General features: G+C 36.1%; 1 protein-coding gene across 3 annotated transcripts in view; it reads right to left on the reverse strand.

The window, feature by feature from the left end:
- Positions 1-16650, reverse strand: part of LOC105833360 (WD and tetratricopeptide repeats protein 1) — a 213377-nt gene extending 196727 nt beyond the window's left edge. For 2 of the 3 annotated variants that reach the window (XM_036294560.1, XM_036294549.1), the window contains exons 1-2: positions 16420-16649; positions 11899-12018 (exon numbers count right to left, since the gene is read on the reverse strand). In XM_036294560.1, the coding sequence (XP_036150453.1) occupies positions 11899-11964 (66 nt within the window). In that variant the 5' untranslated portion in view covers positions 11965-12018; positions 16420-16649. Of the gene's footprint in view, positions 1-11898; positions 12019-16419 lie in introns of all 3 variants that reach the window. The other variant, XM_036294553.1, reaches the window with a different exon arrangement.
- Between the last annotated feature and the right edge of the window lie 1945 nt (positions 16651-18595).

An 18595-nucleotide genomic window follows, 5' to 3' on the forward strand; every position in this document is an offset into this window, starting at 1 on the left:
ACACAATAAAGTCTATCTATCTATCTATCTATTAATAATTATGTTTTTTAAATAAATATTACTATTTTCTTTTACTATTGTGTTTAAACTGCATTCATTTTTTACTAAATTCACATTACAAAATAAATATATTTTTTGAACAGAATAAAAAACGGACGATAGATTCTTAAAGTTCAACTTTTCCCCTTTTCATTAATCACCATTTTAATTACTTCATCTATTTGTTTCTAATAAATACAAGCGTTTGAAAAAAAGGCAAATTTTTACAAAAATGTTTTGTTCCTTTCTCATTCTTTTCAAAAAATCTCTTTTCTTTTAATATCTTCGACTTTTCAGCCAAGACCATCACAATTCTGAGATTTTTTCCTTTTTATTAAAAAAAAGAAGTTAAAATTCATTAAATACATTTGGAGATATAAGTCAACGAAATTTTGAGGTTAGCGTAACCCCTGTGTGTAGGAATCGGGAGAAAAATAAGGTGTGTAGACAGAGGTTAAACTGTAAATATCAGCCTTTCGTATTAAATTATTAGCTGCTGCGCGCCTGTAAAAAACAATTGTTAGGAAGCATATTAGCAAAAAATAAAGGACATTGTATTGAGCTGGCAAATAAGTATTATAATATGACTAAATTACAAATATTACAAATAAATATTTTAATGCGAATAAATATTTTACTACAAAAACTTGGCGCCGCTAAACCGAATAATTTGTTTTAATACAAAATCGCTTTCTTACAAACTAATTTATATATTAAATTAATACATATAACATTATACACCCACGCATAAAAGAAAGAGAGAGAAAGAGAAACATTGAAACGTGCGCACGCATAAAAGACTAAAATATAAAAAATCACTTCCTTATAACTTTGTAAATTATATACTAAAAACACACACACACACACACACACACATTCAGTTGCACCTACAAAAAAAAAGAAAGAGAGCTGGCAAATTATTCAGTTTAGCGGTGCCAAGTTTTCGTAGTAAAATATTTATTCGTATTAAAATATTTATTTGTAATATTTGTAATTTAGTCGTATTATAATACTTATTTGCTAGCTCAATATTATGTCCTTTATTTCTTGCTAATATGCTTCTTGACAATTGCTTCAGCTTTTCCATCGTGACGCCTCGTCGAGGTTTCTGCTGTGCCGCTCTTTCCGCGGCATAGATCGGGGCCTCAAGCCACCGCGGTACTTTCCTCGTACCCCGGCCCTGTCCTCTATTTTCCTTCGCTCCGCCAAGGCCGTATTCTTGGGCGACATCCCTCGGTGTTTTTCGACATGTGAGGCGCCCGAAACGTAAAATACAAGAAAGAAAATATAATTAATAATCGCAAATAATATCGCTAATGTGGCCCGCTGAGAATCGCGATATGCTCCCTGCACCTCCCGGCCGCTCTCTCGAGTGCGAGCTCGGGCCTTGTGACGGCGGAGAAGTGCTGCGACGCCGCAGCAGAACTGCAACGTCACAGTATATATGTATACATATATATGTAAATCGGCTATTTTAACGACATCAAGAAAGTACCATACATACATTAGAGTACATTAACATTCTACTGTGTACATTATCAATATTTTTAATATTTAATACACTAGTAAGTATTGTGTCGTAACAGCCACAGGCTACTGTCCATCACAAGCGCTTTAGCGGCACTTACGCGTTAACATCACGCGAGTCCTACGTCCTCCCGCTCGAGAGCGGACGCGAAAGCGTCATATGTCATATTTTCTGTATGTGTCGTCCCGTGTGTTGTCCGTTCACTGATTTTTGCGAGCGCTACTTCGCGTGTGTGGCGGAAGTCGGTGGCCAAAGCGGATCTATTTTATAAATTCTGGCGTCTCGTCTTAACGGAAGACACCCTCGGAGTACTTGGAGAAAAAACTAACAACGAGGGATTTGCAGAAGACCCTTTTCGAGCGGGGATCCGCAGGTAATACCGCAGGTAATTGCCTACAAATTTTATCGTATAAGAATTCCGATACTGCTGCCGAATCGCGCTTTCCAGCGAAGGCGCACAGGGCCGGTGTCCCGACGGGGCAACGCCAGATTCGATTCCGCACGAATTCCGACGGAGACCGTGACAGCTGGCAATCTTTTTACGCCCACATCAAGGCGACGACGACGTCCCGAAGGCGGAGAATGCGCCCGGCAAGGACAGAAAATTGCCGCAGAGGAGAGCGCAAAAATTCTCGTGCACAGGGTCCAGAACTATCGATCATCTCGCTTGGATCAGTCAGCAAGTGGCGGCATGCACGTTACGCGTTGCGCGCAAATCGAATTTGGAAAATCACGGCCAATAAGGGCCCGGCTTATCAGAGGCAAAGTGAGGCGCGTCGCCGAGCGGCCCCCGCAGGATCCAAAATCAATCATTCGAGCTGTGGACATTGTCGTGTATTGTGTGATCCAAATCCCGAGCTGAGACTGTGTGTAAGAGGACGCAGGAGCCGGAAGTCATCCCGATCCGGACGGCGCCGACAAGAGAGAAGCGACTTGGTGAGACAAGCGTCACGATAAAATTGTAAAGCCACCGATTTAGCAATCGGGCGACTCGCGAGAGTCGCGAACTTGCTACTATCTTTTCGTCTTTAGAGCAGAGTCACGGATTTATTGCGATATTGTTGTCTTGCCCGATCGCGTCCGCCTGCGTGAATTCACTCCGGTGCTGTTCTTTCCGTATTATAATTGCGTTGCGTGTATCCCGATCTACAACCGAGTCACTTATATTTTCGTCCTGTAGTCGCATCGCGAGTCATTATCGTTAGCTGTATTGTGAATCGTCGCGCATTTATAATTCCGTAAAATCTAATTTACTTTGTCGCATTCGCGAATCTTCTTGTAATTGCGCTCTCGTCAGATTAAATGTAATTGTCTTTTACCGCCTCGCTGGCGAGCTAATAATAATTATCGCGCATATCGTTCGCGGGATCTTATAACGTGCGGAAGAGCACGAGTCCGTCGCGTGTTGCGCGGGCTTCGAGTTACTATTCGTCCCGATCGCCCTTGGCGAAACCGTTAGCCTACCGGGAGTTCGGCGTCCACCAACGATGCAGGATAAAGCATGGACAAGTCGGAGATTTTCCGCGTATGTAAAATAACTCGTTCGATAATTGTCTCGTGTTTGCAAGATTTAATTACAAACGATCATCAGCTCGTTACACGCGAGTCATCATCGCCGCTCAACAGAGCCTTATAATTCTGTCCTATTCGATTGTTAAATATACTAGTTAATTTTATTGTTTAATTTACATGATTTTGATAGTTCTCTCGCCTTCCCGATTCCATCCACCCACCTCGAACCCCCCTCTCTACCATTTTTAGGGCTGAGTAGCTAGCTATCGGAGTCGCTATCGCCTGTTCGAGCGCCCGTTCTTTTCTGCGACATTAATAACGTAGCGTTAATTCGCTGTTTGGCGTAGACATAATGGTACGCTCAACGTACCTGGCGCCCAATTGTACATTGTATCGAAAAGTTACGAGAAGAGGTCGTCCCGACACCCGGGTGGCTCAGGGTCGCGGCCAGGAATCGGAGGCGAAGCTGGCCGTCGCTCGCGAGCGCGGTTACAGTATGTATACAATCAATTAACTATTACAGATGGGCGAGATGGGCTATTTTGACAACCGTACAAAGTTATGTACAATAACATAAATATGTAATGGTTAGTACAACGACATTTCTATTTTATATGAAACGACTATTATAACGACACTTTTCTGTACACATACATTTACAATCGACAAATAGCGTCCAATCGTGTCTTAATATATGTACAATAAGAAATATAAAAAAAGGCAATAAAAAATACCCATATACACTGTAGCGGAATATTTATTATAATAAAAAAAAATGCGTCTTTCATATTCTTACGAAAAAAGGGAGATAGGAGAAAGAATAAATAAGATAATTCTAAAAAAATATTCCTAACAATTACATTTTTTAAATGCACAAATATCGTAAGCTTATGTTCAAAATTTTATTTTCTTCTCTCTCTTGTAAGTCATAATATAAAAGATTTTTTACGTGCATTTTTTAATTAAGTGCATCAACCTATAAGTTGTTACAGAATATCACTTCAACATCAATTCTTCAAATTTAATGTTGAGCTATATTGCACAAGGTAGTTAAAAGTGCAGCGCGCGCACACGTTTGTATGTAAAAGAATAGTTTTGTAACGAACCGCGTTCCTAAGCAGCTAACAGCGACCGCGCGGCCCGGCCAACCACCCGCCGGGCCGAAAATCGGGCAAAGCGTGCCCGCCATAAGAACTCCACGCCACCGAGATGACGCGCATCTCGGAGGCACTTCGCCTCCCTCCTCTCGAGCCAGCATCCCGGCCCAAGGGGAGATGTTACCGAAAGGAGGTCGAGGAACCCCGAAGATTCCCAAGCTGCTGCCGGGGACCATATATAAGGCCGCCCGGCAGCAATAATCTTCACTTCTCGCATCCCGTCCAAATCGTTCCGACGAGAAGCCAGACCTAGAGTTACGATCCACGGTAGAGTGTTCTCCGTCATCGCCGAGAGTTCTTGGCCGAGTTCAATCTCCTTTTCTTCCTTCGCTGGCAAAACCACGGGGTAGAGCGTGCTCTGTCTCCGCCGAGCGCTTTCGACCGCTAGCTATCATCCTTACCGAACATCCTCACGGCCCGGTAACCGGCACGGAGTGTTCTCCGTCTCCCCCGAGCATACTCGGAGCCGACGCCGTTCCTTGAAACCAGCCCGTGATCCGCAGAATTGCCGAAGCAATTCAAAGAAAGTACGGGAACGCGAGACACCCGCTTCCGCACCGCGCGCCCGCCGATCACCGAACACCCGGAGCCGAAAAGCACCCGCCGGTCACCGAACTCCGAGCATCGGGCTCGAGACACGTACCACCCGCCGCACCGCGCACCGCGGACATCCCACCAGGCCAAACAGCTGATCGGCTGGCTGTCACGCGCACCGTCGCTGATCACTGTAACATACCGCTGTACATAACGCGCAACCAGACTTTTATATATACATCATACCGCTGTAAATATTCGCAAACTTAATGAAATGTAAAATAGCAATAAATTGTGCCGTTAACCGACAACCACGTCTTTGCTATCTCTGAGCCTTTTTCGCCCTAAGCCTGTTTTCCCGACGAGCTAAAGTTCCGCGCAAAAAACGGTTGTTCCAAGTTTTTATTAGGCGTCAATATTTTCTACTGGTTGCCGAGACATAAATGATTAATGTTCTGATAAAAAAAATTTTGGCGTTCACGTTACAATGTTTGCACGCCGTCACCATCCCTAATTAAAAATTTATTCTTTTTAACAATTTATTGCGTTAATTTCTAACATCGTTTGGAGGGAATAGAATAGTTTTAATTAGGCGACATTTTTTTATTGGTTTTTGAAATATAATCTGTTAGAGTTTTGGTGGAAAAAATTTCGGCGTTTATGTTGCAATGTGTACGCGTCGTTACGCCTTCCTAACTAAAGTTTTATTATCTTTAACGATTTAATGCGTTAATCTTTAACACCGATTGCAAGGAATAGAAAAGTTTTTATTAGACGATAATATTTTTTATTGGTTGTCGAGATATAAGAGATTAATGTTTTGGCAAGCAAAATTTTAGTATTCACCTGGCAATGTTTACGAGCTGTCACGCCTTTCTAATTCGGGTTTTACAATCTACTTTAACGATTTAATGCGTTAATCTCTACATAACACCAATTGCAAGGAATAGAAGAGTTTCATTAGACGACATTTTCTATTGATTGTAGAGATATAAACAATTAAAGTTTTGGCCGGAAAAATTTTGACGTTTACGTTGCAATGTGTACGCGCCGTCACGCTTTTCTAATTGGAGATTTATTATCTTTAACAATTTAGTGCGTTAATTTTTAACATTAATTGCAGGGAGTAGAATTGTTTTCCTTACGCAACAATATTTCTTATTGATTTTCAAGTTATAATCTGTTAAAGTTTTAGCGGGAATAATTTCGGCATTTACGTTGCAATTTGTACGCGTCGTTACGCCTTCCTAATTGAGAATTGATTTTAAATATTTAATGCGTTTATCTCCTTATAACACCGATTAGTAGAAATAAAATATTTTTATTAAGCATGAACCCTAGTAACAGAAAACATTGGCGCAATATTGAAAAGTAATGTAAAGATAATATTCCCAATATTGATCCAATATTGTAAAGTCGATGCTTTATCTTATTTAGCCAATTTGTCTAAACAGCAATATTAGTTTAATATTGGTTCAGCATTGGGCCAATATTGAACCAATCGATTTTTCATATTAGATATTAATTGCGTTTCAATTTGGAGCCATTTTATGACCAATATTGGCGTCACATTGGGAAAACATTGGCTAATGCATTCCCAATATAACCAATATTTAGCTAATATTAGCCAATAAATTTTGTTACTAGGGAACATTTTCTATTGATTGTCAAAATATAAGCGATTAAATTTTTGGCGCAAAAAATATTAACGTTCACGCTGCAATGTGTACGCGCTGTCAGGAGCGTCCTAGATACGTACAGTGTAAAACGGACACCACCAATCAGATTACTGATAGGTTAGATAGATAGATATTTATTATACTGCGTCCCCTCGGGGTTTGCAGTCTCATCAAATAATATATTTTTTCTATACATAGAATATCTCCTTAGCCCTACACGCCCTGGCCGTTCTGCAACCTCACATCTAACACCTCCCTCCCCTTCTCGACTTTCTTCTTATACCCCGTCCCACTACACGTCCGCTTCCGTATATCCATGTCACCCTCTTATCAAACTCTTCGCGACTTGGCCATGTGCGACATTACAGCTAATATCCCTCCCTCCCTTCCACACATATTTATTCGCCCCCTTACTCTACCCCCTTCTTCATAATTGTCATCACGCAGCCTTCATAATGCCCCTTTCCCCTCTTTTTCCTTCTTGCCTGATTCACTTCCTCAAACCATCTCTCTTCCCGCTTCTAACCTCTCCCTATCCGTCCTCTTCTCTTCCAGCCGCCTCTCCTCCATCTTCTCACCCGTCCTCCTGTACTGGAACTGCGCATCCTCTTCCTCTTTCATCCCTCTTGCTCCCTTCTCGCTTTCCGTTTCTTCTTCCAGTCCGTTTTCGTATTCACTACGTTCCCACCTTTCTTTTCTCTCGTTCTTCCTGTCTCCCATTCTCCTTCTTTCCTCCTGTCTTCCTCCACCTGTCCTCTCCCTATTTTCCTCTTTTCCCTCTTTTCCAACGTATCTCCGCTTTCTCCAAGGCTTTCTCCCCTCTCCTCTTCCTCGCCATTTTTTTCTCCGCATTGCCTTCTCGATACTCCTTCTCACTTCCACTTCGCTCTCTCCTGCCTCGGCTGCCGTCATTTTTCTCTCTCTCCCTCCGTCTCTCCTCTTCCTCCTCTCTTTCCCCCTCCTGCCTCTTCGCGTCCACCTTCTGTTTTCTCTTCATCTCTCTCCTTCCTACCATCCTCTTCTTCCGCTTTCACTTGGTTCTTTGTGGTCAATCTTCCTCCTTCTCTCCCATCCCCATTTCCTCCACACCTTCTCCATACTCCTCAGTTCTCTCTTCTCCTCTCTCAACTCCACGCAGATCTCCTTTCTTTCAACCATTCTCCTCCTTAACCTTTCTGCCATGCTGACGGCTCTAATCTCTCACTCTCTCGCTTTCACTCCTCACCTTTACCTCACTGACTCCTCCAGTGGCCGTCATCTCTCTCTCCTCCTCTTCTCCTACGCCTCTTCTATCACTCATCAGCCTTGTTTCTCTCTTCGTCTTTCCTCTTTCTCTACCCTCTCCCTCACCATTCTCCTCTTCGCGGCCACCTCTTCCTCTTTTCCTCTCTTTCACTACTGCCATCCTTTTCTGACGCTCTCCTTTGGCTCCTTGACATGACAGTGATGACTCCTCCTTCTTCCTCTTTCTCTCTGCTCACCTCTCTATATAACCCTCTTATTAATTCTATCATCACCTCCATACATCTTTGCTTCTCCTTCTCTCTCCTTGGCGGACCACGTACTTGAAAACGCAAGCGTTCCCAAACCCGCTACTACCGTTTCCTCTCAGTCTTACCAACCCGAATCTCCGCTGCTTTCATTCCACTGCGTGCATCACTCTCTAGCCGTCCAGCGCCATTTACCATCGTCTCCTCCATCTTTCTACCACTTCGCCTATGCCTCCGTGCTTTCGTTCCATCCTTCCTCTTTACCACTTTGCCACCTATCTTCTCTCCGGCTTTCTTCCCCCTCCACTTCTCACGGCCATCGCTCAATTTTTGTTCGCTCATCCTCGTTCCTTTTCCGTATCTTTTCACCTCCACTACTTCTCCTCCTCCACCTTTCATCTTCTCCCTTCAATTACACTTATTCACCACCACACTCTTTCTGTGATTGACCACTTCCTAGCTCTTCTCCACACCTCCATCCTCCCATTTCCTCATCTCACTTCAGGAGCATTCCGACACACCTCACTCTGCGGCGCCATTTTCCTCCCTACTGCTTTAGTTAGAGTTAAGATAAATTTATGGAATTTGATTGGTGATGTATTTTATATTGTTCGCATCTGGAATTTATTCACGCCATCACGCCTTCCTAATTGGAGTTTTATTAACTTTAACAATTTAATGCGTTAATCTCTAACACCAATTGCAAAGAATAAAAAATTTTTCATTAGACGTTAAAATTTTTTATTAGTTTTCAAAATATAAGCGATTAAAAGTTCGGTAAAAAAAATTTGGGCGTTTACGCTGCAATCCGAACGCGCCGTCACGTCTTTCTAATCCAAGTTTTATTATCTTTAACTATTTAATGCGTTAATCGCTACAAAACATCAATTGCAAGGAACAAAAGAGTTTTAATTAAGCGCAACATGTTCTATTGGTTCTATTGATCAAGACATAAGCGATTAAAGTTTTAAGAGAAAAAATTTCGGCGTTTACGTTGCAACGTATACACGCAGTCATCTGTTTCTAATTGGAGAATTATTATCTTTAAAGATTTAATGCGTTTATCTCTTCATAACACCGACTACAAAGAATAGTTTTTATTAAGCGTCAATATTTTTTATTAGTTGTCAAGATATAAGCGAATAAAGTTTTAACGGAAAAAAATTTTAATGTTTACGTTGCGATGTCTACGCGCCGTCACGCCTTTCTAATTAAAGATTTATTATCTTTAACAATTTAGTATATTAATTTCTAACACCGATGGCAAGGAATAAAATAGATTTTGTTAGACGTCAATATTTTCTATTAATTGTCGGGATATAAGGGACATAATTTTAGTGGAAAGTATATATCGGGAAAAATAGATCGTGTAAAACTTTGACGACGGTCGTCAAAATAGCCAGAAATCATGAAAGTAGCCAATGCTTATGTAAAATTGTCGTCAAAGTATCCGATTCACATATACACACACGCACGCACGCACGCACGCACGCACGCACGCACGCACGCACACACGTATATATGTATAAATATACATATATTTATGTTTATGTATACATGTATGTATATATATGTATATGCATACAAATATAATATACCGGATGAAATGTAACAGGAAGCCATCCCGTAATAGAAAGATAGACAGAATCGAGATGAACATAAAAGATCAATATTGTCTTGGGTTAGGTCCACCAATAATCGAGATATTAACGTATAAAATCGGCAAATCATTTAATTAATTTCTATCGTAATTGTGAACAGTAATTTAATAAAAGCTTATCATACATTCACGATAAATTTTTTCCTCCGTGTTATGGCTCGAGCGGATTGAGCTCTTCTCTCGGTGCACTTTCATTCGCATAATTTGAAAAATTAATACCTCGATTATTGATGGAGTCGAGACCTAACTCAAGACAATATTGGACTTTTATGTTCATCTTGATCCCTTCTATCTTTCTATTACAGGATGGCTTCCGGTTACATTTCACCCTGTATATTATATACATGTATACATACATAAATGTACATACACATATGTACATACACATATGTACACATATGTGTATATGTATATACACATATGTATATGTATATAATCCAAACACTCCCCAAACCCATTTTTCCCCAGAAAAGTTAGAAAATGGCTCTTGACTCACAATGAGACCATGCAGCAATAACTAATACAAGACTTCAAAGCTCTATAACTCAAAAACTCTTGATTTTTAGACCCAGGTCCTATTGAGACTTTTGATCGGGAGGTCACACAGTACAACATATTAAAATTTCAGATAATTTGACTAAAATCCATGATTGATGAGGGAATCCTTTTAAAATTCGGAAAAATTGAGGTTGGAGAAGAAATTTCGACTGTAGTTCCGAAAACGTCCAAACTCCGATTTAGTTCCAATTTTAAAAACAAGTTTCTTTTAGAGAAAAAAACATGCAAAAAGGATTTTTGGCGACCAAAAATTTTTTTTGATGTCGGTAAGTAGAAAATGTATAATTTGTAGACAAAAGTTTAAATTCACTTTTGTGTCCTTCTGCTGAGGGCATCCCTACCGTGGGGTGACTGCGGGAGAAGAGCCAAAGGCCCCCCTTGCACCCCCCTGTCACAGCAAAGAAGTGTCGGTTAAGTGTATCTCTTCTCAATCATATGTGAATATTTGTGATGGTATAGTAAAAATTTACAAAATAAAAAAGATTTACAAATTATAGATTTCCTACTTACCGACATAAAAAAATTTTTTGAAGCACCAAAAATCCTTCTCGTATGTTTTTTCTCTAAAAAAAACCTATTTTCAAAATTTGAACTAAATTGGAGATTGAACGTTTTCGGAACTATCACCAAAATTTGCAAAAATATATAATATTTTCTGAAAAATCTAATTGTATTATTATAAAATACATTAAAAACTATAAAAATTCTATTCAAATTTCTAAAAAATATCTTTTCTTGTGTCAACGGCAGTCGCTCTAAAATATAAAAATCGAAAAGTTCACTGAAATGTACATCAAACAGATTTTTCAATTATCAAAATTTAATTATAAGATAAACAAGATAAGTAATCACATATTTAAATTGATAATCTATTTAATAATAATGTTTACAAACATTTGTTTTCTTTTTTTTGCAAATACTGTAAATAATTTTAATATATTAAAATTACAAAACTTCGTTTTCTTTTAAATTAAACATTAAAAGATCGCACAAACAAACAATCCAAATTAACAAAAAACATAGATAAGCTGTAGTCGATGTAATCCTTTCAACTCACAAGTATGGTGATAATAAAATATATTAAGCATTATTAAAATACATTAAATATTAATTATTCAGCTTAACAATTGATGAATTCTAATTCTACAACAAAAGAAAATAATTTCTGTGAGAACTATGTTTATTTGACGCAAATCAGTATCATGACTTGTAATATGGCACAAAAATGTTGCTTGACCAATTCATCCAAACTAAAAAGCATTTGACACATTAACAAGTACCACCATGTGCCTGGATGTCTAACAATTTAATTGTATAACTAAATATTGTAAACCACAAGATTATTTGTAATTTCAATTGCAATCTAACATAGAATATATAATGCATTAAGGATGACCTAACACAAAGTCAAAACATATGTATTTAACATTATTATTTACTAATATAATTTAATTGTATTTACATCTAGCATTGGCTTAAAGGTTCCTTTTTATAATGTTTAACTTATAATTAATTTTGTTATAAAAATATATATCATCTATTACATGCTTAAAATAAGTTTGTCATGTATTTTTGTTTAAAACATGTTTGTAAAAAAAAGTGATTTTTGTCACTACTAATTTTAGAATAATAAAAATTGAAAAAACCAAAATAGCCTTGTTGATTCTTCTTTATTGTTATTTATTAAAACTTTTGAGATGCTCTGTGTTTTTAAGAATCACTTAATGATCTCTCAACTTACCTGTATTTCTCTTTGACGCACTAATTCTAGGACTCTATAGTCCTTCTTCTGGATACTAGGAAACATCTTAATAGAAAATATGTTGCTTATTTATTGTGGCACAATATAAATTAACACTTCCTGAAATACATTTAAAAATATATAGTTAAAACTAAAAAAAAGTTTTAAATATATAAATTAAATACACAGAAAAATAATTCATTAATAATGGAATGTATTAATCAAAATATTAACATTTTATTTTAATTTACAAAATATTTCATTCTAAACGTCCTTTATCTCTGTTACACAAAAACATTTGCTGGAATGGGCAATTAACAGTCCAGACTTTTATAGTCAAAGTTTTCAAGTATATTAATATTTTATATCTCTGATCATTTCTTATGATTGTATATTTTTATATTTAAGGTTTTCAAGGTTTTCTTTCATTTAGTGTATTTCTTATCACAGATTATTATTTTATATTTGTATGTATTTATATTTTTGTTTTGCACAGCTGTTTTCAAAATTTTTAATTACAACATTATTAAGATAATAAAATAAAACAAAAATTTCTTTTCAAAAGAAAATTTTGACAAAATCTAGTAAAATCCTATTATCTTCTTTTCTATATGTAAAAACAAACTTTCTAATTATAAATTAAAATGAAAACAAAAGACAATTATAAATCAAAATAAAAACAAAAAACGTCCTTTTCTTTACATAATCACTTTAAAAATATCTGTTAGTGCTAATGTGTTGATCCGATTGTTATCGTTAGCAAATGTATCAAGCCTGATTACTTGTTACATGGAACAACTTTCCCTTTAAAAATTGTCTTTTGTTTTCATTTCAATTTATAATTAGAAAGCTTGTTTTAACACACACAGAAAAGAAGATAATAGAATTCTACTAGATATAACTTGATTTTGTCAAAATTTTTTTTTGAAAAGAAATTTCTTTTATTTTATTATCTTAATAACGATGTAATTAAGAATCTTGAAAAACAGTTATGCAAAACAAAAATATAAATACATACAAATATAAAATAATACTCTGTGATAAGAAATACACTAAATGAAAGAAAACCTTGAATAAATATAAAAAATATATGTTAGTGCTACATATAATCATATAAGAAATGATCAGAAATATAAAATATAAATATACTTGAAAGCTTTGACTATAAAAATCTGTAGTGCCAATTGCCTATCCCAGCAAAGGTTTTTGGGTAATGAAGATAAAACATGCACCCAATGTTAAAATGGTAGGAAATGGAAACATTAAGCAAGATCCCAATGATAAAAGATGAGAAAAAAGACAGAATGAATCATTCATTGCTGTTTTACCACCTTCTAGCAAATTACCGAATAAGCATTTAAAAAATTAACCCAAATAAAGACTAAATTAGTTTTATAAACATACATATTTATGCAGGTAATTCTGCTAATACATTCCCATAATAAAATTAGAAGTAATTAATTGTTTAACATTCTGTATTAATTTTGTTTTTTAATTAGTTGTAATTTTATTATGGAAATATATTAGCAGAATTACCTGCATAAATATATATATTAATAAAACTAATTCAGCCTTTATTTGAGTTAATTTTTTAAATGCCTATTTGGTAATTTGCTAGAAAGTGAAAAACAACAACAAATAACTCATTGTCTCTCTCTTTCCTCATCTTTTACCATCGGGGTCTTACTTAATGTTTCCATTTTTTGCCACTTTAACATTGAGGGCGCGTTTCATCTCCATTACAAAAAACCTTTGCTAGGATAGGCAGTCCAGACTTTTATAGTCAAAGCCTGAAAGTATAAAGATATATAATTTAATCTAAAAATCTCTTTTCATTGTCAAAACTAATTTAGAAAGAAATACAAATGGCTACAATTCATTAATAGTTTTTTTGTCCTAATTATAAAATGTGTTAAAATAAGCTTTAAAATTATATGAGAACAAAGATTATAAACAATATTAGTATATAAATTCTAATCGATCGTAATATGTTAAACTTATCAATGAGTTGTAAATCGCCTAACGGTCTGCATCTTAGTAGTGATGGATATTTTCTGTTAAATTTTCTTAGCTTTATTTTAAACTGCGCGCCGACAGGATTCGTCAGACTTAAAACACAGTTACTAAGCTAAATTTCGATGCTCGAGAGCATCTTAAAATCCCTCCTTCCCACCTTCCCCAAAAAACTGTAAATTAATTTATTGCAAAAAATATTACAAAAATTTTGTACTGGTTATTGCGAAAAGTAATACCATGTGCCTCGGTAATCGAATTGACTACGACGCTCGTACAGATTAACGAGAGATCCAGGTTCAAACCTCAGCTGAGGTAATATTTTTTGCAATAAATTAATTTACAGTTTTTCGAAGAAGGTGGAAAGGAGGGATTTTAAGATATTCTCGAGCATCGAAATTTAGCTTAATAACTGTGTTTTAAGTCTGACGAATCCTGTCGGCGCGCAGTTTAAAATAAAGCTAAGAAAATTTAATAGAAAAATATCCATCACTAAGATCTGATGCAAACCATTAGGCGATTTACAACTCAAAGATTATAAAGTTCTAACAAGTAATCAAGCAATTTGATAAGTTTTAAATAAGCAAGTGAGTGAGTGAGCGAGCGAGCGAGCGAGAGAGAGAGAGAGAGAGAGAGAGAGAGAGAGAGAGAGAGAGAGAGAGAGAGAGAGAGAGAGAGAGAGAGAGAGAGAGAGAGAGAGAGAGAGAGAGAGAGAGAGTGTGTGTGTGTGGTGTGTGTGTGTGTGTGTGTGTGTGTGTGTGTGTGTGTGTGTGTGTGTGTGTGTGTGTGTGTGTGTGTGTGTGTGTGTGTGTGTGTGTGTGTGTCTATTTATATTTTTATACTTTCAAATGTATTTATATTTTTTGAAAGTCTATTTGGATATATTCTCTTTGGATGTAATAATAAAAAATAATTGCATCCAAATGAACTTCCAGATAAAATAAATACAGAGATCTACAAAAATAATAACTCCTACAGCAAATACTGAAATCATGTTCCTGTCCAAATAATATCTGACATCCATCTTTTAAACATTACCATAATATCAACTCAAAAATAAAAGTTAAGTTCTTTAATCTTTTATTTAACATTATAGCACTACATAAAAGTTATAATTGTACCTTTCTTACTTTCATTAATAAAAATTGATTTATAATGTACTTAAAATCTATTTTTATAATTTCTTCTTCATTCTATACTAAACAGAGCGAAATCACAGTCTATCTTGATGAGAAGGCCCGCAAATAAAAAAGTATTTTAACTTACTGAATAAGGTAACCTTTCAAATGGCACCCAGGGCACGTACCATACCTTATACCTGCCATACTTTAAATATGTCTCTACATAACTACACTGAAAATATATAGTGTAACCTAAGTCTCTTTTCTTTGTTAAAACTATTTTAGAAATATCTGTGTTAACTAATGTGATTATTAATCAGACTTTCATTCATTGATAAGTATTATGCCTGGTTGAGAAGTATCATGGCTGTTTGTTACATAGAACAACTTTAATGTATTTTAATAACTTAAACAAAAGAATAACAAGTTTTTTTACTGTTACCAAAATTCTTTTTTGTTGAAAAATCACAATTTTTTTACATTATCTTGATATTGTACTGTATTTTAACCAAGTATACCGAGAAACAAAATTATGGAAAATAAAGATATAAATATACAAATGTAAAATAATTTCCAGTGATAATTTTATATCTAAATAAGCATTCAACAAAATATATAAAATATATCAATATATACTTGAAATATATAAATATATACTTAAAAATATAAAAATACAGATTTACTTATTTAAAACTACATGAGGCTGCATGTTAGAAATTACTTTATAACCTTTGTTTTTTCCATATAATTATAAAAAACTCATTTTTATTTAATTTAGAAATAGACAAAAACAACTTTAATTTGAAATATTAACATTATCAAAATTCTATTTTACAAAAGAACTACAATCCTTCACTTTATTATCTCAATATACTGGATTATAATAAAAAATTATTGCATCCAAATAAACTTCCAAATAACACAAATATACTTGAAAGTATAAAAATGTATCTAATCTGACCTATAAGTTTCTTTTCTTTGTTAATTTAAAAATATATACAAACGTTAGTTAATGTAATCAATAATTCGTTTAACATTACTTATGAATATATCAAGTCTGACTTACATGAAATAACCTTATAATCTTTGTATTTATACAATTACAAAGTTTATTTTGATACATTTACAATTAGACAAGAAAATATCAGGAGAATCCTAATGTTCTAGATATTTAACTGCCAAAATTGTCTTTTAAAATAACCACAATCGTTCACATTATTACCTTGATACACTATAATGTTCTAACCAAGAATACCGAAAAACGAAATTGTGCGAAACAGAAGTAGAAATGTGCAAAAATACAACAATTCTCAGTGAAACTTTACATCCCCGGACTTCTGACAAATGTAAATATATTACAAAAAGTATGACATGTGAATAGACTTACTTGCTTACTTAATCCTTTGCGCATAATTCCGCACCATATATCAATTTATACATTTCAACACATTTCATTCAATTATTTGATCCTCGCATAATTAAATACACAATACACAGTAGAGGGTATAAGAAGTTCTAAAAGAGGCATCTTACTTTTTTGTTCGAAAATGTGTACGAATATATGTAAAGTAGTCCAGAAAATATAATAATAAAAAAAGATCAGTGAGAGAGTGAGAGAGAGAGAGAGAGAGAGAGAGACAGAGAGAGAGAGAGACAGAGAGAGAGAGAGAGAGAGACAGAGAGAGAGAGAGAGAGAGAGAGAGAGAAGGAGAATAGGAGAAAAGCATATGGTCTGTTCTTTTTAACTGCACTATTACACTGGTGCAATAAGTTAAAGTAAGACAAGTATATTTTTTCTCATTCTAACTTATTGCATCAGTGCAATAGTGCAGGTAGAAAGAACAGACCAATAGGCTGCGTTTCGATATTCACTGTCAGTACTGAAATTCTACAGTGTATGTGACGTAAACTATAGATTTTCAGTACTGGCAGTGAATATCAAAACGCAGCCATAGGCCGGTATTCATAGTCAAATCTTATTTCAAGATCGTCTCAAGCAATGTCTTAAGATGCTAATACGGCTCTGTGATTGGTTGATGGCATCTTAAGACAGTACTTAAGATGATCTTAAATATAAGATCCGACTATGAATACCGGCCATAGGCCAGTATTCATAGTTGGATCTCATATTTAAGATCATCTTAAGTACTGTCTTAAGATGCCATCAGCCAATCACAGAGCTGTATTAGCATCTTAAGATATTTGCCGCGTTCAGCAGACACAACTGTTGAGTGAGCGCTCAGTGATTCTTTAATATGATTGGTTAATACCTTTAGATCTAACCAATCATATTAAAGAATCACTAAGCGCTCAACAGTTGTGTCTGCTGAACGCGGCCATTGTTTGAGACGATTTTGAAATAAGATTCGACTATGAATACCAGCCATAGACTTAAGCCGAAGGCAGAAAACGAGATGTAGGTGTCGTAGTCGTAATCATAGGGAGGGTAATGCCTCGTCTACAATGAGTCGATAGTCGTTGGTCGTAAGAAATCTAGCCAATCACAGTTAAACTTAGAAAAGAATAAGCGAACATGATTGGTTAAACTTCTTATGACCAATGACTAACGACTCATTGTAGACGAGGCTTAAAGCCTCGTCTACAGAAGTTGCAAGCAGCCAGTTGCGACTTGCGACAGCCAATGATTGTCGAGCTTTAACTAGAAACTAGACACTCATTAGCTGTCGCAAGTCGCAAGCAGCCAGTTGCGACTAGCGACAGCCAATGAATGTCGAGCTTTAACTAGAAATTAGGCGCTCATTGGCTGTCACAAGTCGCAATTGACTGCTTGCGACTTCTGTAGACAAAGCTTAAGGTTTAGTCTACAATGGACGTCGTAAGTCGTATCGTAAGAAATTTAACCAATCATGTTTGCTTTTCTTCTCTCTTTCTTCTCTAAGATCAACTATGATTGGCTAGATTTCTTACGACACGACTTACAACATCCATTATAGACCAGGCCTAAGGCCGAAAGCAGACAACGAGACGTAGGTGTCATAGTCGTAGTCGTAGAGTAAGGCAGAGAAAAACGTAAGTCGTAATATACTACTATTCTAGGCTACATTCCAAAACGTCCTTTCCGAGGAAAATTTTACTCGAAATATATAGTACACGTATCCTATATTACATCGAGTAAAATTTTTCTCGGAAAGGACGTTTTGGAATGTAACTCAAGAGTCTAGAATAGTATACTACGACATGTACAACTTACGTTTTTCTCTGCCTTACCCTACGACTACGACTACGACACCTACGTCTCGTTCTCTGTCTTAGGCTTAAAGCCTCGTTTACATAAGTCGCAAGCAGCCAGTTGCGACTTGCGACAGCCAATGATTGTCGAGCTTTATCTAGAAACTAGACGCTCATTGGCTGTCGCAAGTCGCAACTGGCTGCTTGCGACTTCTGTAGACGAGGCTTAAAAACTATTCTACAAATGCGTAAGCGTAAGGTTGTAGGAGTAGGAGTAGTAGTAGTCGTAAATGTTTTACAACGGATCAATCTACAATAAAGGTACGTTGTAAACTTGATTACAGCAACCAATCAGAGTGCAGTAAATTATGGCG

Source organism: Monomorium pharaonis, chromosome 1, assembly GCF_013373865.1.
Source record: "Monomorium pharaonis isolate MP-MQ-018 chromosome 1, ASM1337386v2, whole genome shotgun sequence".
Classification (NCBI taxonomy): domain Eukaryota; kingdom Metazoa; phylum Arthropoda; class Insecta; order Hymenoptera; family Formicidae; genus Monomorium; species Monomorium pharaonis.